The sequence below is a fragment of the Coturnix japonica genome, chromosome 7 (assembly GCF_001577835.2).
Source record: "Coturnix japonica isolate 7356 chromosome 7, Coturnix japonica 2.1, whole genome shotgun sequence".
Taxonomy (NCBI): Eukaryota; Metazoa; Chordata; class Aves; order Galliformes; family Phasianidae; genus Coturnix; species Coturnix japonica.
This window is the reverse complement of record NC_029522.1, coordinates 27,882,055-27,904,687: the sequence shown is the minus strand read 5'-3', so window position 1 is coordinate 27,904,687 and position 22,633 is coordinate 27,882,055. Positions and strand designations below refer to the sequence as shown.

Here is a 22,633-nt window from a genome sequence, read left to right as displayed (position 1 = left end):
CACCCCTGTTCAACTTGTACAAAATAACATATTCTGTGGACTTGACCATCCTCACATGTTCTACCAAATCAATGATATTACATCCCTCTGACTTGTATGAAATAAAATTAGGCATCTCAGGAGAAATTTACTCTTTAACAGCCACAGTTTGTCTCCCTTTTCCTAGTTTACTTCCCCTCTTTCATTCCTGGCGTCCTTGCTTTGCTGCCAGAAATGTCTGAACTGGTGAGCTCACTCCCCCACTCCTTTCTTCCTTTCTCTCCTTCTCTCTTGGCTGTCCATGGGCTTCAATGGGCTCCTGCAGCTACCCAGGCGGACAGCATTCCGTTGCCACGCAACTCCCTGAAAAGAAGCACATGCTGCTGCTGCACAGACAGAGCCTGCCCGTCTGCTCCAGTGATGCTGTGGCCTAATTTCTACCTCTGTTGTATTAGCTACAAAAGGGAACATCTCCATAGTGGAGGGCTGAGGAGTACTGAATTATCTGCACTTCTTTGTTTGTTTGTTTTTTTCCCCACTCCCTTGATTGGGTGCATCCTCTTCCATCTCACGGCCCCTAAAAGTCATGCATGTCTAATCTGTGTGCATACATTTGGGACTGTTTTCTGGGCTTTGCAGAATACAAACAGTTTTCTGTTGTCTGAGTTAACAGTACATACTGATATTTGCCAAGCTTTCCTGTAGCTCTCATTTAAGGGCAGTTTTGCATGCAGATTCTCAAGGCGGTTCATTGTTTCCTACCTGACTCTTTATCACCCGGGTGTTGTGCTGATTTTTTTTTCTAAGGCCTCTTTAGGAACACAAGCACATCTTTTCTCTTTTTCCCTCCTTTCAGTGTGCCTTCCTGAGAACAAAGAAAAGCAAACTAAAAAAATTCCTTTGGTTTTTCCACAGACTGAAGAGAGACCAATTTTATCTATAGATGTAGGTTTGGTCTGCCTTGTGCTTAGAAGCCAAGGCCATATGGATTCAGATTTTGAGTCCTGAACTCAGTTCTTCTCCTATAATACATTGCTGCTATTGTAGACAGTACTGTTATTAGATAAGAAACTGCAGTCGAAATAATAATCATTTTTCCTTATATTTATTGATAACTTGCTTAAATTTATTGCCAGTATGTTTTTATGCCAGTTGCCTTTTGTCAGTTCAGTTACCAACTCAGCAGCTCCCTCAATCTGCAAGCAAAGGTGAACCTCAGAGAGAAACTGTGCTGCATTCAGCCTGACACAGTGTAATATTGCTCTGGTGCTCTGAGCACTCCACTGATTCTCACCTCTTGGCTGAGTCTGAAGTCCCAGTCCTCATCTACAAATCCCTAATTTGGTTAGTATGCATCTACTTTAAGGGCAACCAAGAATCTTCATCCACCGATCCCTAGAGTCAGCACTACAGAACAAATTTCTGCCAGCATTGCTACATCAGTGCACACTGTGAAAACTGTGTAACCTCTGGCCAGCACTGCCGTACCAATAAAAGCCTGGTGCAATTTAATTTATGCCACCAGGGCAGCACATTTGTCGGCTTAGTTTGCACATTTCAAAAATGTGGCATTACCAAACAGAGAAAAACCACAATGGCATGGAAAAACATGCAAAAGGCAGGCACTCCATAGCAAACAGAGCCAAGGCCAGTGACACCTTACAACTAAGACTCTGTGAGAACACAAAGATCCAAGAACTCTTTAGAATAGTTCCAGCCCTTGTGCTCCAATTCTTCCCTCCACAGCTATGACACAGTACCCAGATGCTTTTCACAATGTCTCGACCTTTTTGCGCACAAAGAAAATTGCAGACCCTGAGAGTTTCACATGCAATGAAATTGTCATATTATTTACAAAATATGTTGAGACTTTCAGGAGAGAGAAGTCCTATACAAAGGCAGAACAATAGTAATTGCATAAGTCACACATACGCAGTTCCTCAAATGTTCTTCCTCCCCAGACAAACTCTGCATAAGATGAAATACTTTATAGCACTAAAAAAACCCCTAAACAGCTTGTCCTAATACTACATTAAAAATTCACATTCCTGTTTGAAATCAAACAGGGAAAACCTGAAGGAAATCTAAAAGGGAAAATAAGGCACAGAGCTGCATAAGGCCACTTCAAAGCTAAAGAAAAAAAAAACCAAGTAATTTGCCAAAGAGGCAAAGAACTGAAGAATAACAACACAAGTTAATTTGCCATTCCGATACCAATTTCTGACTCACTGCTCGGAGCCAGTCTGTGTGTTACTCTAGGTATTTTCAGCTCTTGCATCAGTTTAAGATGATACCACAATTTGGCTCGCAGCCAGAAAGTGGCAAGTGAAATAACGTTCCAGTACTTGCACTGTGAACACACAGCTGGCTTCAAAGGGAAATGGACTAATCCTACTTCATTTCCCTTCCTCAGTGTGTTTAAAGAGCTTTGGTGTGCTGAAGGAAATCGACCAAAATTCATTAGTTTCCTTCTGATTCAGCCCATTGCTGTTGGAATGGGAAACAGGTAGGGACGGAAGGATCCTACACAATTTCCTTTTGACGTAGACTTTAAGCCAATACTCCTCTCACTTATGATGCCTGTATTTAAATGCAGCACCTCACCAAGCTGGCTACAACTCATAAAGCCAGAAAGAGGAAAAATAAATCTTAAAATAAAAGTACCTTATTTTACTTAATTCCATCGATGTCTTTTGTCAATTGTGAGAAACTACGCATAACTAAGAAAGAAACTCAGAAAATCAAGAGGTGAACTAGAAAGAAATAAAAGAAAGGGGAAAAAACAATAGAAACTGAAAAGAAGGGAAAAAAGGACAGAATCATTTTATAATTGTATCATATACATGATTTACTATTCAATGAATAAAAAAACCCAGCAAATTAAAATACCAATTGTAAATGGCTAAACTAAACTCTAGGCATTATTCTGACTTCTATTTTGTAAGTGGTTTATGAAATAGAAACCTGAATTTTAAATCAGTTACTGTGGACAGTAAGTTTCTGCTCTCAAGCAGAAACAGAGCTCTCAATGCTGTTCTTCAGAGCTCATGTCATATTTACACGAGCCTTTCCAAGGTTACTGGAAGCAATTTGATTTCAAGTGATTCCAGGCTGAATTCTGTTCATTTTAAGGCCAAAATGTTTAAGATACAAAGCCGGAACATCCATTTTTTCCAAAGCAAACACAAAATTTACCACCTAAGCAGAAAATGGCTTGTGACAAACAAATCAGAAAGGAACGAAACTACAAAGTTCATAATACATGGCTTGAGCTGAATGAAATTGGAACAACATGCAAAAATGTTTTATCCTTTTGTTTTTTTATTTTTTTTGTAACTGCAGTGAAGAAGCAGCAGTGCTGTGCTGAAGAGTTTCCCCAGTTTCCACCATCATAATTTAAATCATGAATGGACTTGCGACACTGCTTTCCCCTGGCAATTATGAATACATGGGACTGAAGCAGTATATTGGACAGAAATTCCAGAAGTGGAATCAACTAAAAAGCTTTTAAAATAGAAACACTGTGACTGAGAAGTAATACTCTGAGAAACTACAAGCTCTAATGTTGTAGAAGACTCTGTAGTACCTGCAGAGTGAATTAAAATGAGATTATTTTTCTTTGCTATTGTAGGTTAATCTTTATTTCCAGTCTTTGACCCCAAGGCCATAATTTGAAATGCTATTCAACCTGCTGTAGAAGTTATATGACGCTGATGATGTATAAAGATTGAAGACTTGATGCAGAAACACTGGAATAGCTACAACAATAACACAGATAATCTGTTCTCTTTGCATGTACCATTTATTTTCTTATCCAGAGTCAAAGGTTGAATGTTCCATCCCTATCTTTAGTTGTAATTAATGAATACTGAATGGCAAGAAATCAATCACCACTTGTCAGTGATATCACAGGCAAGCAAATAAATGAAATGAGAGTATTTTACAGCTCAAATACCCGAAGTCAAAACTAGCTTCATTTGGCTTTTTTCTCATTTTTCTTGTTTTGTGTACTTCAAATTGGTTTCAAAGTACAAGAGAGTAGATGGTATATAGGCAACTCGAGCTCAATCAGATCACTGACTATAACATTTTCTTAATCCTTTCTTGTTTGCTGTGTTTATTTCTCTGTTATTATTATTCTTGCTGCATAAATTACACAAAAGACTTTGCTTGTTTGTTTTGTTTTCCCTTTGCAAAGTCTTCATTCTCCTTCTTCCTGTTTCCTCAGTTTTGTTCTGTCTCACACTGAGCCATCTCTTTTTGTTCCTGTGCTGCATGCATACTGCATTTAATCTGGTGTCACCTTAGAATTCAAATTTCCCTCCAAATGAAGATAAAGTATTGTGGATAAAACCATTTTCTAAACGTATCTGCACCTCATTTCATTTTTACCGTCAGAAATATTTCAGCTTGCAAAAAATTCCAGTCTTCAAGTCTAATTCCTAAGATTTCTAGACTGTTCTTTTTTTTAAAAAAAAAGTGAAATCCAGAATGAGAAATGCAGATCAATAGCTTAAGCAACCACAGGGACAGTTTACTATTTACAAATGGGAATTTATATATGCAAGCAGAATGTGGTTCATGAAGACCTAACAGGAAAAGAAAACACCTTTTGATTTATATCAGAGATGTCTGTAAAGTTTCAAATAGGAAGTAGTGAAAATCTGAGGGACTGATATTAAATATTGCAGCAATAGGGAGAACAGAGCAACAGAGGAACACCCGCACTCAGAGCCATTCTTTGACAGTTACCAACTGGCCACGTCTGTCTGCAAACAAGACTTAATTTGCTATGGAAACTAATTCAGGCTGCCCAGTGGAGGGTCAAAAGTGAAAGAAAAGGAGTCAGAGGGCACTAGGCAGTGTGCATAGTGCAAATGCTTGTGCACACCTCCTGGACAACAAAGGTATGTTGTTTCCTCATTCATGATTAAGAAAAGAGGGACAGAGATCAAGAACGCTGTGAACATTACAGTGACCTTGGTAATAGGTGCTCTGAAAACACATGATGGTTATTTCAAATCATATGCACAGATGAACCATTTGCATTCAACAATCATATCACCTACACCAAACACCTTTTTTACATACCACAAACTAGAAGTTAGATTTGATATCTACAAACTTACTCTCACTCAAAATTTCAATCTATGACTTGTCAGTATTACTCTGACTCCTTGCTTCTTCAGATACAAAATATCACAAACTACTATTCAACATTCTCAACTGTATATATGGCCTATTGAGCAGGAGGTTAAGAATTTTGATATTACATTAAAAAATGTATTTCCCAATTCAATGGCAAATGTACTTGCTCTGGTAATTGTGTCCAAACTAAGAAAAATGAGTCTTTTTTAGTGGAAAGTGGTTAGTGGAAATGGATGTATTAAAATCTTTTCCATTTCAATCATGGAATAAGCAGCCGTCTATTCACCAGGGCTATAGAAAGACTACAAACAGAATCTAGCCTATTATTAGGTATTAAAAAGTGAGCTTTGTGTATGAGAATACCCTCATTGCTTCACTGTACCAGTTCAAAAAACGCAATTTTAAGTTACTGAGAAATGTGGAGAAATCACTTCACATTAAATGTTTCCATTATCAGGACTGAGTGTACCCTCTTATAACTTACCTGGGAAAACTGCTTTGAAGTGCAAATCCCAGCATTACTTTAAATGACTAGAACAGAATGGCAAACAATGTTTCAGCAAGACTTATGAAAAAAAGTATTTTAAATTTACCTTCTTTGTTTGTTTCATATCTATGTTTCTGGTTCTAGCTAAGATGGGTTAGCTGCAACACCTACAAACTTTGCTGCTATTAGGTGAAGACTGGAGCAATGGAGCCAGGCCCCTATTAACTCAGGCCCACTGTGTGTTTTTATAGCAATATAGCAATATATATATATAGCAATGCCCCCAAAGACCATGCTGTGGTTTCTGCACTATCTCAAAATAAAAGAAAGAAAAATCTAATGCTTATAGCTTTTTAGCTTTCATACAATTTGAACTGCAAAAACTTCTATGCACCTTTATTGATATTAACCTCATGTTCATGCATTAGTTTTTCCTATATCACAGAATCGTAGAATGGCTTGGGTTGAAAATGACAGAAAAGATCATCTAGTTTCAAACCGCCTGCCGCGGGCTGGGCTGCCAATCACTAAACCAGGCTGCCCAGGCCATATCAGAGCAGAAAGAAAAAAGAAACAAGCAAGAAGGAAACTTACTCTTGCATTTCTCTTTTCCTGTTGTTGGTAAAAATGATCAGTAAGTTAATATAAATGCTTGTTTCATTGCATCCCATCTGTATGCTCTTGGAAAAATCAATATGGATTTGTTCAAAACCAATTGCTCTTTTTAAATGCTCAATTAAAACACAAACTGAGGTTTGGCTTTTCTTTCTTTCTTTCTTTCTTTCAAAAATGATTTGATATCACATAATTATGAAAATGTTGTATTGCAAAACAATCCCAACCAGATACGGTAACTTGTACCCAAGAGTGACTCAAATCTACATCATTTACTGCCACAATTGTGCCACAAATGAACTTGGCAATCATGAAAAGTTGACAGAAGTGCAGTGGATAGCAGATAGACACACACACTGAGCTTCCTGGCTGTTCTCTGTCTTATGAACATAGACTGATTTGAGTTGGAAGGGATATCAAAGACCATATAGTTTCAACTCCCTGCCATGGGCCAACTAGACCAGCTTGCCCAAATCCCCAAATCCAACTTGGCCCTGAACACTTCCAGGGATGGAGAATCCACAGCTTCTCTGGGCAGCCTGTGCCAGTGCCCCCACTTGGGCATCTCATGGTAAATAATTTCTTCCTAATGTCTAATTTAAATTTATCTTCTTATAGTTTAAAGCTGCTACTTCTTGTCCTGTCAATACACTCCCTGGAAAACTGTCCCTCCCTCTTTTCATGTAGCTCAGGATACAGTTGGTTATCTGGGCTGCAAGCATATACTGCTAGTTCACATTAAGTTTTTCACCAACCACCGCTCCCAAATCCTTCCCCACAGGGCTGCTTTCAACTCATTCATTGCCCAGCTTTTATTTGTGCATGGGATTGCCCCAACACAAGTGCAGGACCTTGCACTTGGCCTTGCTGAACATCATGAGGTTTGCACAGGCCCACCTGTCAAGCCTGCCAAGGATTCTCTGGACAGCATTGCTTCCATCTAGCAAGTCACCTGCATCATGCAGCTTGGTGTCGTCAGCAAACATGCTGAGGGTGCACTCAGTCAGACTGTCTGTGTCACCAACAAAGAAGTTAATGTGTGCTGGTACCAACATCAAGCCCTGATGATCACGATTCATCACTGGATGCCCCCTGGACATCAAGCCATTGACTGCAACTCTTTGAGTGCAACCATCCAGCCAATTCCTTATCCACCAGATGGTCCATCTGTCAAATCCATGTCTCTCCAATTTAGAGACAAGGATGTTGTGCAGGACAGTGTCAAATGCTTTGGTTTTGCTATTGAAGTGTATTAACACGCCAATGGCCCAGCTAAAATTATAAACTGTACAGATGCACACAGTATATAATTTAATCTCACCATCTAGCTGTTGCTGGTGTAACAACATCTAAACAAGAATTCAGGAGTTTTCCCTCTTTAAAAAAGAAAAAGTCTAAGGAGGAAAAAACAAATTTCCTTATTTGATGCTATATGTCACTATACAACTGTTAGAGCTTGTGTTTAGCACTAACCAGTCCAGCTGGCTTCTTTGCTTTCGCAACAGTCTTCATAGCTTCCTTGAGTTGTTTTCTATGGTCTTCCTTTTGATAGCCATGTTTATAGCACTAGGAGAGGAAGAAACAAAGCAATTGTAAAGCTTGTTAAGAAGTAGTTTGTGTACTATTAACGGTGACTTCCCCACTTCAGTTCTATTTGTTCTTCTTCCTTCCCAAAGTGGCTCAAATCTTTCCATGTAAAATCTGAGCACTCTTCAGCAGTCAGATCTCTGAGAAAACCAACCAAAGCTCAGTCCTGATCTGTCCCAAGTTTCTGAAAAGCTTTGCATTCTAATAAGCCAAAGTATCACCCCTCAGCAGTTACAAATCTACAGATGTACTAGGATGCAACACAACCTTCATTTAGTCTTCATATTGGGTGAAGAACTGTGAAGAACTGCTAATCACAGCAATGCAGGCAGCATAGTGGCAGGCTCTAAATGAAAAAAAATTAAGATGCACATCTCAGAATGACTCACGCTATAGAGAAACATGCCTTTGCAAACAGTTGTACTATATAAGTACTGCCTATTAACTCTTATTTGTTCATCATACAGCACTCCAGTGGAAATATTAATCCTTATCTATGCTATATTCTTCTGAGCATTTCCTGTTCTGTTTCAATAAGGTCAACCAGGTTAGTTCACACTCGCAGAGCTTTGCTAACCTGGATGACTCTGTCTGAAATGGACAAGGGTGCATCTGTGTCAGTAGTTCAGTCTGAGGATGTGGTTTCACATTGAACATTGGTGTAAATGCAGGTTACCACAAGAGCTATGCAGCAGCTTGCTTTCTCCAAGAGAAAGTACTTTTTTTCTCTTAGAGAGCACATTGGACAGCCATCCTCATTGCACAGGTAGAAACAGCTACTGCCCTATAAAATATTAATTATGGAAAATATACATATCCTCAGATTGATTCACCCACGCAATCTCTGCAGCTGAATCATTTATCTTCAGAAAAAATCAGAATCTTCAGAAAAAAAAAATTTAAAAAAAATGTATGTCAGGTAAATATTGAGTCATTATGAATAAGGAACAGTTAAAACAAAATGTGTTATCATATGAGATCTGTATGTTGTCTAAAACCTCTATCAAATAAAGTTTGATTTTTATGATGGCAAAAGAACAAGCTAAAGTCATACATAATCCAAATCACACCATCCTAGTGAGATGGAATTATCTCAGTTTACAGGAGAGGACTTGATCCTAATGGTGTCTGCCTGAAGCTCTCAGGTAGAGAAAAGCTTGAGCTATAATGACAGTGTGCAGAATGACCCATACTGCCTTTTGGCTAAGCGCTACTTCTAGCAGGCTTTAGAAGTTTATCATCACTATATGGTAATTATGACTTTTCTCAGACACAAAGAATTATGGCTTTTATCACTGACTCACGCCAAATCTAAGTTCTTAAAAGAAATCAGCCCAAAGCAGGTGCACAGAGCTGTCAGACCTTGAAATTTGTTTTGAAACCAACCACCTGTTAGTGTAATTGTGTAGCTGTTTTTCCTGGCTTATGGGATTTTAGTTCAGCTGTTGTTCTCATGCTAACGCTTATTTCCTCCAGGAATCAGCCTGTCTGTTTACGCAAACTTACAAATTTCTATGTGACTGTCTTCACAGCCTGATTCAATGCATACATGCACAGTGTCTGTTGTAGCACCTTTACCCAATAATACACTTTGTTTACAAACCAGCTCACACTGCTTTAGGAAAATGTCTGAAAAACAGCGTTTGCCATCCTGTGTGTCACACTGAATCACTTAGATGACTCGACTCTGCTTCTTGTTTGTTTTAGGCAGCAACAAAGAACTTGCAGTGGATGATCGTAATGATCAGACTTTATGTGGGTGCCTGACTCACGTTTTACTGATAACAGAGCACTGCTCCTGCAGCTGCAAGAAAGTTCTTAGTCAGGATTTCTACTAAGCTCTTCTGTTTCTAAAGGTTCACAGCTTCACCAAAAGCCAACTCTGGATTAGAAGTTATCAAAGACGCTCGGTGCAGAGGAACACTTAATCAAAAAATCTGATAGAAAAAGTCTGCTATGTGTGAGATAAAAGTGTAAAAATTATTATCAGAAATACGATGGCTTCAAATGCTTTTTGTAAATGAGCAATGGCGTCTAAGAAATGACAATGGGCTGGCACTTAGGGGGCTAGTCAGAACTACGGTTCCTTTATGCTCCACATTGCTGTTTTCAGCCTCCTTTGGACAGGAGCCACCTCAGAAAAAGAATTGGGCACTTGGGTCAAAACAATAGATGAGCTGTTCACAGAACGTCTCCCGGCACACTCATTCCGAGTCATCCTGCAGCTCCACACTGCCCTCCAGGGAAGGCTGTCACCAAAGTCACAAAGTATCCCTCAGTTTCCCTCGCTCGGGGATTGTTCCTTAGGAACACACATAAAGCGAGTAAGAAAAATATAGCTGACATAAACATATTCATAAGCTATTTCCTGACATAAAATCGGTAAAAGATGAATTATAAAGATTAAATATTCCATGTGTTCTTATTCATGCACAGATAACTGCTATCCAAACGCCTTTCTCAAGCATCATATAAAGGAAACAATAAACAATTTATGGGTAATAGTTCATAAATAGATGCAGTGCTGTATATCCAGCGGGCACAGATATTTCACAGTGAAAGACGTGATTACTAGGTTTATGCAAGACATGAAATGTGAGTTGTTTGCAGCTATTTAGAAAAATGTGGGGGCACAATAAACTGTTGAGATTTATTCTGTTTTAATGTATTGCCCATCCCTGACTGTAGTGCATGTAGTCTTGCTTTTATCAGAAGGAATCCTTTTAAAATGCATTGAGAAACTCAGTTATTTATCATTGTCTGAACTTAAAAAGATTACATCTTTGTATAGAGTTCTGTTAAAAGAAATCCTGCTTATCATAATCACGTACTTCCCCAAAGTTCCTGTTTTTTTAGAAGTCTTATTAATTGCAAATGTTGTTTACTAGAGGAAAACCGTGATTGAACCTCCGAAACAAAGAGAATAGTTGCAACTTTAATCCTTTCAATAAGCCTTTGTTTCCCATTGACTAAAAACTTCCTAAAGGAAGCAGAGCTGCGAAAATCCAGGAAGGAATTAGATTTGCCAAATTCTGTTCCTACTTGGATTTAGATGCGAAGCCTTTGTTGCTCATTGTACAAATGTTTGAGTAATAAAAGAATGATCAATTAAAAAAATACATTTTTGCCAGGGTTGAAATTTATAAATAGAAGAGCTTTCTTTAACCACTGAGAAAGATTTTTTTCCCCCTTTTTATCAAGAGGAAGATGGTTTGTGGCCTGTTAGAATCATACAAGAACATAGATACATATACTAAGATGGAAAAGAAAAATCAAGTGCAACCTCTTGCTTAATATAAGCATGCTTTGCAGCATCCAAAAGAAGAGAAATCTTCAAAATCCCTTTCCATGACAACGAGTAATTGCATACTGGAAAGTACACTACTGTGGCAATAAAGCTGAATTCCCAGAAGACCTCTCAGAGACACTACCAATTTGTTTTGTATTTTTTTCCACATGCTCCTGTTAACTCTGTACCACTCTGTGCTCTTTGGGTTTTAACTGGCCAAACAACATAGAGTCTAGGTAAATATATTCTCACTTAGTCCATAGGCCACAAGCCTTTTTAATTTCTTATGTGAAAACAACATCATGCAATTCTCATCTCCTTTGCATCAACACAGTTCATATTTAACTGTCAATTTCTTGAGAATTAAAGAATATCGAGCAACCATTTTTGCAAAGCACTGCATAAGGACAGACTGTGGAAGGTGCTGCCTTCTGTCAGCTTTGCATGATTTCAGTGGCAGCGTTGTTTAGTGTGTAGCCCCAGCTCCTAAGTAAAACCATCACTATATTTCAACAAAAGTATGGCAGAAGTTTGGCAAGGCTCACTTGCAACACTGAACTTGGAAGGCTACACTGTGAATTCCAGGAGCCAACAGCAGGCGAGGAAACACCATGGTTAACAACTTATCCACCCTCTGTTTACCGTTAGCTCAAACTATACTGGGGAGATAGTGATCTTCAGTGTGAGCAGAAACTAATGCCTCTGGATCCCTAGTGAGACACAGACATCCATGTAACATTAGTAGGACAGACACGTCTTATGTTTAGGATATTGCAGGTGTTAATGCCTAAGATTCAATGAAATATGGGATATTTAGTAAGACTTAAAGATTTTCCTGCGTGTTAATGGAAATATGTGGAGTACACCCTCCAAATAACTACACAGTGTTAAAATTAGATTACATTGTAGCTACAAAGAGAGGAGCGGGATTTCCGCACCTCACTTTTCATCACAACCTTTGTCAAGCTCCTCTCTCCCTTTAAGACAGAAAGAGCAGTTTTAATTTAAACTACAATCTGTGGACCAGGTCTCAGCTTGGCTTTGCGATTCACTGTATGCCTGAGGGATAAATTATTTAGCATTAGCACATGGTATGTCATGTCTTGTTACTTAAGTGGACTATGGCTCCCATCCAGGCATCCCCTAAGGGCCCCCGGATTGGCTGCGGGTGATGTCATCTCCATTTGGTAATCCTTGCAAGCCCCAGGGACAGCGCTGGCGGCCGCAGGTCTCCCAGCCCCTCATCCCTGTGCCCGGCTTGGCTCTCGCTTAACCACTCCAAGGTTCACTGCAGGTACTGCCCCAATTAAGTGATTTTCAATAACTGTGCAGTGAGACAGAAGGTGCAGCAGATGAGCTGCAGCACCGTCACAAAGTATTTTGTTCCCGTAACTGAAAAGTTGTAATACATTTAGCAAGAGGGATGTGGCTAAACGAGTTTCGGCTACAGACCCAAATGACATCAATAATTATGAAGGGTTTGTTTGAACAAAACTGAAAGAAAGATTATCAGGAATATATAATATTATTTGTTTGTTTTCGGTGCATTGTAGAATTCTTTTTGTAATTTACAATCCTGTTTTAGCACTGCAGGGCAAAGGGGTTAAAAATGACCCAAGAGAAGGAAGTCTGGCAAATGCTTCTCCTGAAAGTTTGGCAATGGGATAATTAATTAAAGTGCCCTCTAAGTGGCCATATTTTATTTTCAGTTAACACCCCCATTACATTAAAAGGGTTTTTTCCTTCAGAGCCACCTTCACATTATGCTATTCACTACTGCAAGGCTCCCAGCATAAAAACAAGGGTTAAAGGGTAGATTTGCTGTTATTCAGTTTTGCAGCAAAACACCAAAGATTGCAGAGTGCCATCATGCAGATGGTACCGATCCCTCAGTGGTGAGGCAGATTTGCATCTGTTAGTTAAGGCTCAGCAGTGGTTCTGCTCAGTCTTGTGACACAAGTGACACGCTGCAAGAAATCCACGTGCTTTGTTACTGTTATTGTTTCAATAGACTGCATGGTATCTAATTCTGTGTCTTCTGGTGAGTAGGTATGAGAACTAACTGTGGTTTGTCCCTTCTGTTACCGGATCTTTATTACTAGCAATAGCATTTTCCATGAGAAGAAAGGACTTTGTGAAAGCTAAGTGGACATGTAGCTGTGAAGTACAACGTTCTGTGACACAGAGGCAGAAGGGGAACTTTGCAAGGGGATTCCCACCAGAAGAAAGGCTGAACTGATGCAGAACAGAGCGCAGTAACATAAACAACTGTAGGGCAGGAAATGAAGAACTCTAATCGATACCACAAGAAGGATTAGTTAGTCAAATGTGTGAGTTCAAAGCTGCAACTTAAATCAGGTCCGCTAACTCCCTCTTCTTTTCCTGCATGAAATAAACTAGTTTTGGCCATAGGATTCGACAGCTGCTTGCCACTTTGATTGCAGGCATTCTGAAAGCTGCCACCTGCACCTCAAAACTGCAGCACTGAGTTAAGCACCCAGCTGCAGGGAAACACCTGGATTTGCTCTTACGTTCATTCTCCTGAAATGACCGGAGCTACTTTGGGTTTGAGCTAACTAATAATAGAGGATCAGGAGTAGCAGGAAGAGAGGAGACTAACCTACCACAGAATCACAGAATCACAGAATGACCCGGGTTGGAAGGGACCTCAAGGATCATGTAGTTATCCAACCCCCTGCTGGCAGGGCCACCAAACATACCCTTTAACTAGATCAGGTTGCCCAGGCCCCGCTTCCAACCCTGGCCTTTGAACACCTCCAAGGAACGGGGCATCCACAAAAACCTCCCTGTGCAGCCTGTTCCAGGGGCCTAACCACTCTCCTAGTGAAGAACTTCCCCTCAACATTCCAACCTAAATCTTCCCCTCTTTAACTTAAAGCCCATTTCCCCCAGTCCTGCTATTGTCAGCCCTTTCAAAGAGTTTACTCCCCTCCTGGGGAGTAAACCAGGGAGTTTTTACCAGGCTAAAACGGAACAAAAACACTCTGGTTCAGCTTCTAAGCCAAACCCATTGTGTCAGCAGCAGTGTGCCTGCCACACCAGCTTGGCCTGACAATTTACCTCAGATCGCACGGTGCCATATAGCACAGCAGGGCAAACGGGAACCAAACCCACCCGTCCCCAGCCCCAGTGCTGTGACACGACAGATTTCAGCTCTGTATGTGTTTGCTGGAGGTGCTGCACCCCGTCAGCACAGCAGAGCTCTATAGACATCCACTGACTCCCACTCACACACTGAGGTAACTCGCACCGCCCACAAGGAGCCGGGAAGTTCCAACGGCTGCGGCTCAAGTCTCGCGATAATCTCTCCGAACGCACTATACACGCTCTCCACGGTCTCGCGAGATCCAGGCAAGGGGAAGCGGCGTGTGGCCGAAGCGGGGCAGGCCGAGCCGTGAGGTACCGCAGCGAGATGCCGAGCGCCGCGGGACGCGGGCAGGGCAAGGACAAGGACAAGGACAAACAAGAGCAGCCGGCGGCCGACGTGGGTCCCCGTTGGGAGCGAAGGGGGGAAGGGGCGAGCGCGGCATCGAGGTCCCCAGTCCCCTGAAAGGACCGTGCCCGGCCCAACGCGGGTCCTATGGGGTGGGTGGGCCTGGCTCGAGTGAGAAGCCTGGGGGCAGAGCTGCAGCTCGTTTATCCTCCTGTCCCCCCTCACTGGGCCCTGTCAGTTGGTGACGTCAGATCAGTGCTGTGGGCCCGTGTTTCTAAAAGAATAAAGACAGTAAGAATGAAAATCAGTTCGTTTTGCTATAAAGTCAGGCTTGCTTTCTTTTGAGAGGCTGAACTGTGCGTCAGCAACAAGGAATTCCCATTATAGGTGGCTTCTGTAAAGAAAATAATACTATGTGGACCATGGTTAAGCAAAAGTAAAGTAGCCCGGAGCCTCAGCTGAAGCATTTAGGATGATATTATTTCATTTACTGAATAGAACAAAATAAATGAGTGGATTTTTTTTTATTTGTAGGTGTGTGGGCTTAGTTGGAAGCTATACATGGAATTGAGATCTTTTTAATTAGTGTACCCCACCCCAGTGTCTTCCATAACAGATTTTGTTAGTGTTCTGTCAGGCTTGCTTGTACTGTCATGGCAGTCTGCTGGTTTGCTTAGTGTGTCTGAGTAATGGAAGGAAGCGCTCAGAAATAGATCTCCTTCCATGGTGCTTCATTACATTTATTCAGGAATAAGCTCTTCATACAGCATTTGTCTGAATAGTGATCCTAATATGTGTTTCCTTTTGGAATTTTTCTTGCAGCACATAGTTTTTGCACTTATATCTTTGAGATTAAATCGTCCCTGAAACACAACTTCTTAACTTAAATGTTTTATCTAATTGTTTTGTATTACCTCAGATAACTGATGATTTTGTTCATCCTTTTGTGTGTTATTCTTTGATGTATGTTTCTTACCTTTTCTTAGGATTATGCGAAAGAAAGATATGGAGTGTCACCAATGATACAATCCCAAGAGAAACCAGGTCAGTTTGAAAAAAATATATTTAAAGCAAGGGTGGCAAAAAATTACCTACTGGATATGTTCATTGCTTGTTTGAAAAATCATTTACCAGCCTTTCTCATTCAGATCCTGCCGTTGTTTTTTCCCTTTATTTGAATATGCTTGGCACTTGCCAGGCTGTTTGGAGTGCTGTGTCCAGATTTGAGCTCTCCAGTGCAAGGAGGACACTAATGTGTTGGAGTCTGTCCAACAGAGTGCTGCCAGACTGGTCAGGGAACTGGAGCACAGGATCTGTGAGGAGAGATTGAAGGAACTGGGTTTGTTCATCCTGGAAGGGAGGAGTGGTGTCTGGAGCTGCTTATCGGAAGAGCGTGGAGAAGGTAAAGCTAGGCTGGCAGTTGTGTGATGTTTGGACTGGAGGTCACGGAGACACAAGTTGGAACACAGAAAACTGATAAGATAGAAGAAAAAAAATATCATGATATGATATATGATATGATAATGGTTGGCTATCAGCGTTGGGTCTTAGAGAGTAAGGAATCACAATTTGGACCATGCCCTACACAGCCTGTCAGTTTTTCTCTGTCACTGCAGGTTTGACTTTTTTCTATTATTGTGGGTTTTTTTTAAATGACATGCCAAGTCTTGGAGATGTCAAGGTTGTTTGTTTGTTTCTTAGAATAAGTTCTGCTATGGCTTGCTGCAACAGCTCATTCTGAGTAGATATATTAATATTTATGGGCTGTATTGTTATTCATACCACTGAGAATTCAGAGAATCTTCATTTCAGACTGATACTAAATTGGGATTCAGAAAGACCTGTCAGCTAGAGAACAATGTCCCAGGTCAACATCCCAAGAAACATTAATCTTCACATTATTCACTTCATGAAACAGGAATGAGGAAAGGTAACAGACTGGCTTCTGGTAACTTTTTTGTATTGCAGTGTAAAAAGGAAACATCTTCTATAACTAGTTGTTGTTTTTTTCTCTGAATGGTTGTTTTGGTTGACCTCTCATAAAAATGCAGAATGTAGGGAAGAGAAGCCACAGAAGCGACCAGAGGTTGAAAATGACTTAAGAGAAACATGCAATATTGTAGCAGAGCAAGAAAATTATTAGAGACTGCATTAAAGGTCATTATTGAATAAAATATGCATTAGCTGTCAAAGAAAGGTAACTAAAGTTGAAATTCTGACAGTGTTAGCCAGTTTAATTGCTGGCTGCTGTTGTCTTCTGGTGCTCCGTTTCAACATATTTAAGTCCTATGAGTTTTGTTTAGCCAGTTTAGCAAAATGAAAGAAGTTGGCTGGGGTCTAAAGAGTGCAGGAAGAAGCAGGAGTACAGCCATCCATACTGAGTATGCATAGATAGCACTTCAGTCACGGTACAAAAGGTGTGATGACAAGGAAGAAATAACATCTCAAAGTTAGCATCTTACCAGTTTAACTGCACTGCTGACTGTGAGCTGAAATCCTGTTGGATCTCTTCACTTCCCCCCCTTCTGCAATAGAATTTGGCTCTCTAGAGTTTCTGTGAGCTTTGTCCCTGGTGCCAGTTTCACACCCTGTATCAGCAACTCTGCTTGAGCCCCAAACTGGCCAACTCAGATGAAGAATCAAATTCTCCTTCCATGGAGGAAGTCTTCCCTCGTCAACTATGTCATGTTCAAAGGAAACATTAAAAAATGCTCTGCAGGAAAAAAAAATATGTTGAGAAGGCAAATAGTAGAAGTTATGGGAAGTATGAAAAGGGTGGAGTGCAATAATTATGTTTGTTGTCCCCTCGGTCCTCACTTAATAAAACAATTCTCAGCCAATGTGTGGACAAGACTGAGTAGGCTTTCAGTTGGGCATAAAATAAAAGCTCCGTTCCGTTTGTTTAGATGGTTACACTGAACGCCAAATAAGGTAATGATAAAAAACTAAATACCAGTAACACAAATCAGCCCAGTGCCTTTCTCAAGGTTGATGCTCTTAAAGATTCAGGAGCCCCAGACAGGGGGAGTTTTCACCAAAGGACTCATGGGAGAGTGTAGTCATCAATCACTTTCTAAGGGCCACGTTTATTGTCATCTTACTGTACTCATGGGTTCTCATTTCTCTCCAGGCAAAATAAAGCCTTTTTCACGTACAGAGTTTTTGCATGGATGATCCACCCTGCGCTACTGATCTCACACATCTGTGCCTTTGTTCTTGGCCCGCTTCTGTCTTCTGATGCTGGCTGCTCCACCTATCTGGTGTTCTTACTTCCCATTACATCATGTTTTTACAGTCCTTCCTGCTTTCTTGAAGCTATAATTGCTAGTAAAACTCCGTTTGCCTTTCCACTTTGTCCATTCAGCCCCATTTCTTCTTTCTCAAAGCTGTTTTCATCTTAGTCTGCTGTTGGCGTTTAGGGTTTTCAATTCAATTTATCTTTCAGTTCTTTTATTCTAAATTACCCAATAGTGTAATGATGCTGGACTGCAGGAATACTGATCATACCTTTCAAAATTCTGTGATGTAACTTAGGGTAACTTTTTTCTGTGGGCAAGTAAGGTGATGTAAAAGTTGCTTTGCCTGTTAGTGAAAAAACAAAATCACTTCGTTATGTCTCTTTTTGGTATTGTTTTGTTACCCTTTTTATGAAAGGAGAAATTGTTTTCAATTTATATCATACAAAAAATTTTGAATTAGAGTTGTCTTACTAGTCTGGATGAAATGTGGATGAGTATGTATAAAAAATATATATTTTTTAATATTTGTAATGCGGATGGTTCCTGAAACACTAGGGAGTAACACCTCATTCTGCCTTTATGCTTTTGCCTCAAAAATGTTTCAAGTTTCTAGTAATGCAGTTTTAAGTTGACTGAGGTAATTTCAACTGCCTACATATTGTACTCTTGGAAGTAATAAAACTGTATTGTCTTCAGAGTGAGCTAAAAGCATTTAAACACCACTGCCTCCCTTCGTATTTGCAGAGTTCAGAATACTTGTCCTGTGCAGAATAATAGGATTGCAGGGCAAGCTGTGACTGGTATGCAGGGACAGAAGGAGGGAGTTCAGAGCAACAGATGGTAAGCTGGGGTAGGCAAACTTGGGAGAAGTTCAGATGGGAAGAAGAGGTGTCATAGTAAATTTAGCAACAATGGAGATGTCTGGCATGTAAGACTTAGTAGATTGCTTATGCCATCTATTTTGAAAAAGTTAAAAACGTTGCTTGTTACACCAAGAAATCTATGAAAAGGTATAGTTAGAACTGTTGAGGTTCTACAGCAGGCTATAAATATATTCCCTGATCTGTAGATACCACAATAAAGATATTTTTTTAGTCTCAAACATTTTTTTGCCCAAAATGTAGGGAAATACGCAATTAAATAAGTATATCTCAAGGACTAGTGGCATCTAGCCAGCATGTTGTCAGTTCATACTGGTTGTGTATAATCTATAAAGTCCTGATTTATTTACAAAATAAAATTTTCAGTGATTTTTTTCCCCTTTATTATCCAAATTCCTTTTCCTACCCATGCATGCAATATTCTTTGCATTTGGCAAGTGCATTAATTTGTGGGTTTTTAAATTTATTTTAAATTAGAATTTTACAGTGGTCTACACACCACTTACACGTATACAGAGAATAGTCATGTCTTCTCTGAGGCATTGCTTTGCTGCATTCAGCATGCCAGCTGTCACACTGCACAGTGGAGCAAGGCAGATATCCCTTAGCTAGCAGAAATCCAGACCTGTAAGCCCAGCTAATACTGTGCAGCACATTGAAGCCCTGTCAGAAGTAGTGCGGTCATGCTGGGTTCTACCAGCCACAAACAACAATAAGTCTAGATTTTGTTCTAGTACTGTTCAACCTGCTGTGTAAGTTGAACAGTAAGCATGAACCAATTGAAAGCTACTTGATCAAGTACAACTTGCTGAGAAAGGATGTAGAATCTATGTTTTCTGAAAAAAACCTGTTATTTCACTGTAGATACCCAAAGTGATAATGTGGATTTATCATAAACTTTAGTAGCGGTAGAAGATGAGTCTGGAATTTAAAGTGAAAAATATTTTCCTTGCCCTCTATGGTTTTTTAATGTTTTGTTGTTGTTGTTTGGTTGTTTGTTTGTTTTCTGTTATGCAGATCGTGTTTTAGTTCGAATAAAAGACCTGACACAGGAGAAGGCTGATGAAGTGGTTTGGGTTCGTGGCAGAGTTCATACAAGCAGAGCTAAAGGTGAGAGGCTTCCAGGAATCGGATGTGTATTTTCTCATTTTGTTAAAGTAAACTGAACATCTATTTAAACTTCATGATATTTCAGTGAAAGGAAGCAAAGCAATTACTATCTGCTAATTATATCTTGCATACAAGAAAACTTTGCCACGTGGTTACTCAGCATTTGCTTCAACCAGTTATTTTCTGTTTTCCACCCACTTTTCCTAAGCACAGAAGAGGAAATGGGATATTACTATCACACTGTAGCAGAAATGTATTTTGTTCTTAATCACATTACAGAATAGAACGTGGACATCTGTAAGAAACAGTAATTTAAAATGAATATGTATAGTTTTTCTGCTTTGGGTGTTAGAGTTGCAATATAAGTGATTTTAAGCCTCGGTGGGGACAAAAGATTATGGTCATCGCTTTTCAGACAGCCATACTTATACATACAGATAGTTTTGTTATTTGTTTTCTAATCCACATTAAAATTTCAGAATTTTTACTTTGTTGCCATTATCTTGATTATTTCAGCTTGGGCATTTAATTAAAGAACATGATCTTCCTTAAGTAAGAGGAAAAGGGAGCATCCTCTCGCAGGTTCTAAATAGCACGAGCTGTCATATTTGGCTGTCTGACAGCCATGTTTCTTCATGGAATCAGAAGTTCTCTCTGGAGATCAGTTTGCCATATGCAAACTTAAACAGGCTTTGGCCTTTTCAGTTGATATGAGGCACTGACAACTGTTGTGCTGGCTTCAGTTACGTTTGGCAGCTCAATACAGGGATATAAATACTCTGTCTTCCTAAAAGTTGAAAGAAGAGAGCGTAAGAAAATGGTCTTCACAGATGAAATGTTAACAGTAGTCTTAGAACTGGAAATAATGCAAATAAGAGACTCAAATACCAGATTCATTTCTCTTTTTAAGACTTCAATTTTCTTTTTAATTATATATATAGATAAATAAATTCCTCTAAATTACTGTCCATACTGCTGTCAATTAAAATAAGGAGCTGTGTATAAATAGATGCTTTAATTTGTATTATGATTTTTAGATTTGGAGAGACTTATGTGATTGCCTCAGGAGTTCTGCAGTGTGGTATTACATGGAAGTAATTTGTGCTCTGTACAGAAACTGTACAAACCCAAAAGCTGTGGAAGCCTCAGTCATTGCTTAAATTCTACAGCTTGGAATTATTCAGAGAGGAGACAAAAACTAATTTATATGTTACTGCTGCTACATAATTGAGCATTCTCATAGCTTTTTCATTTGCTATAGGACAAAAAGTTCAGAATATTGGCAGAATTTAGTGTGTTAGAGACAGATGCCTTTATGTAGACTGCTAAAACAAAACGGAAGGTTCACTGGTCATTTAGTACTTTCTCTGTTTTATATGAGATAACTAAAGTAAATGCTCAGATCACGTAGGTTGTGGTAACATGCAGCATGACAGCATTCAACTTTTATAGAAGCTGTTGCTTATCACCCTTCACCTTTGATCTCAGGATAGACTATAGTTTTTTTATGACATAATCATGCCTGTTTTCAAAGCTTTTAAAACAGCTTGAAGAATAAAAGCAAAGGAATAGATTCTGAGTATCAAATATTCTCAGTGTATTGATCTTGTTCTTCCTCCTTGGACTGACAAGACTGAACAATTCTGACATCCAGGGAATGCTGTTAGGAATACCGTATGCATGTTTACTTTGGTTTGGAGGGAAGAATCTTAGAACAAAAGCAAGTGTTTAAGCGTAAGACGTAATGTTAGCCTTTCCCACACACTGTGTGGCACTATTCCTACTGCTATGGAAAGGAAAATCTTGCAGGAAACAGGAAAATCTTGCACAAAAATAGCTTTATTTTTTCTTAGAAGATTGATTTTTTTACTTCCAAATAACCAACGTATCCTTTATTTAACCCTGTTTGGGTCTAACCAAAAAACAACAGTAAAAAGAATGTGAACAACTGTAGATGCCAGCTGTCTCATATAGCAAGCCACTCACAAGGCCTGATGGAAATTAACTGAAGGATGTATAAAGAATGGGGTGTTGGAAATTTCTGTGAGTTGTAAAAAAAATAAAGTGCTTGAGGCCCTTTTTTTTTATGGTAGTCAAAATGTTATTTCTGGCCTTATTTTAAAGCCATCCTAAGCTACTGATCACGTTTATCATTGAATAGCAGTTGGGAAGTCAGTCTGCATTCTGCCAAGCAGCCAGAACTTCTGTGATATGTTAGACCAGAACATGGTTTTGTTTTATGGATGCAAAGCTTTTATAAAACAGTATGTTGAAAAGAAGACTGCCACAAAGCACTACCAACTTATTCCTTTTGTATGGTAAACACTATCTTTTTTAAATGCAGCTTATGCAAATTCCTTCCTGCATCCTTTTCTCTCAAGGTTGTGTGTCATTTGGTACTTCCAAGAGGGGAAATCTGTTTGGTTTTCTGTGAATACTTGATGGCATTCTGTGTTATGTATTCTCTTATTTGTTCCGCGACTAAAAGTTCTTAACGCAATTTTCTTTTGAAACTTTTCATCTTTTTAGACTGTTTCATACAGAAGACAGCATTAGTTTATTTTATAGAAGCCTTGAATAGATTACTGTTAAATATGAGCAATTAAATGATAGTTGGTCTTAATGCTTTTTGGTGAAATGCCACATCAAGATTTTGAAACACACAATGATCCCCAAATCTTATTTTTCTTTTCCTCACTCTGATGCTTTTCCAGATCCAAGAGATGAAAGGAAGAAAGGAAGAAAGGAAGCATGTAATCATAGACTAGATTTGGTTATGGCTCATCTTTTTGATGCCTTATCTTGCACATAATAGGCTCTTCTGAGGGAAGTTCTGTTCCCTCC

General features: G+C 39.5%; 2 protein-coding genes across 3 annotated transcripts in view; one reads left to right on the top strand and one right to left on the bottom strand.

The window, feature by feature from the left end:
* Nucleotides 1–14,423, bottom strand: part of THSD7B (thrombospondin type 1 domain containing 7B) — a 461,190-nt gene extending 446,767 nt beyond the window's left edge. For both annotated transcript variants that reach the window (XM_015869059.1, XM_015869061.1), the window contains exons 1-2: nt 14,358–14,423; nt 7,703–7,795 (exon numbers count right to left, since the gene is read on the bottom strand). The gene's annotated coding sequence lies outside the window, so the exon portion shown is untranslated. The remainder of the gene's footprint in view (nt 1–7,702; nt 7,796–14,357) is intronic.
* A 50-nt stretch (nt 14,424–14,473) lies between these two features.
* Nucleotides 14,474–22,633, top strand: part of DARS1 (aspartyl-tRNA synthetase 1) — a 32,422-nt gene continuing 24,262 nt past the window's right edge. The window contains exons 1-3 of the mRNA XM_015869063.1: nt 14,474–14,610; nt 15,546–15,603; nt 19,697–19,789. Of these exons, the coding sequence (XP_015724549.1) occupies nt 14,539–14,610; nt 15,546–15,603; nt 19,697–19,789 (223 nt within the window). The 5' untranslated portion in view covers nt 14,474–14,538. The remainder of the gene's footprint in view (nt 14,611–15,545; nt 15,604–19,696; nt 19,790–22,633) is intronic.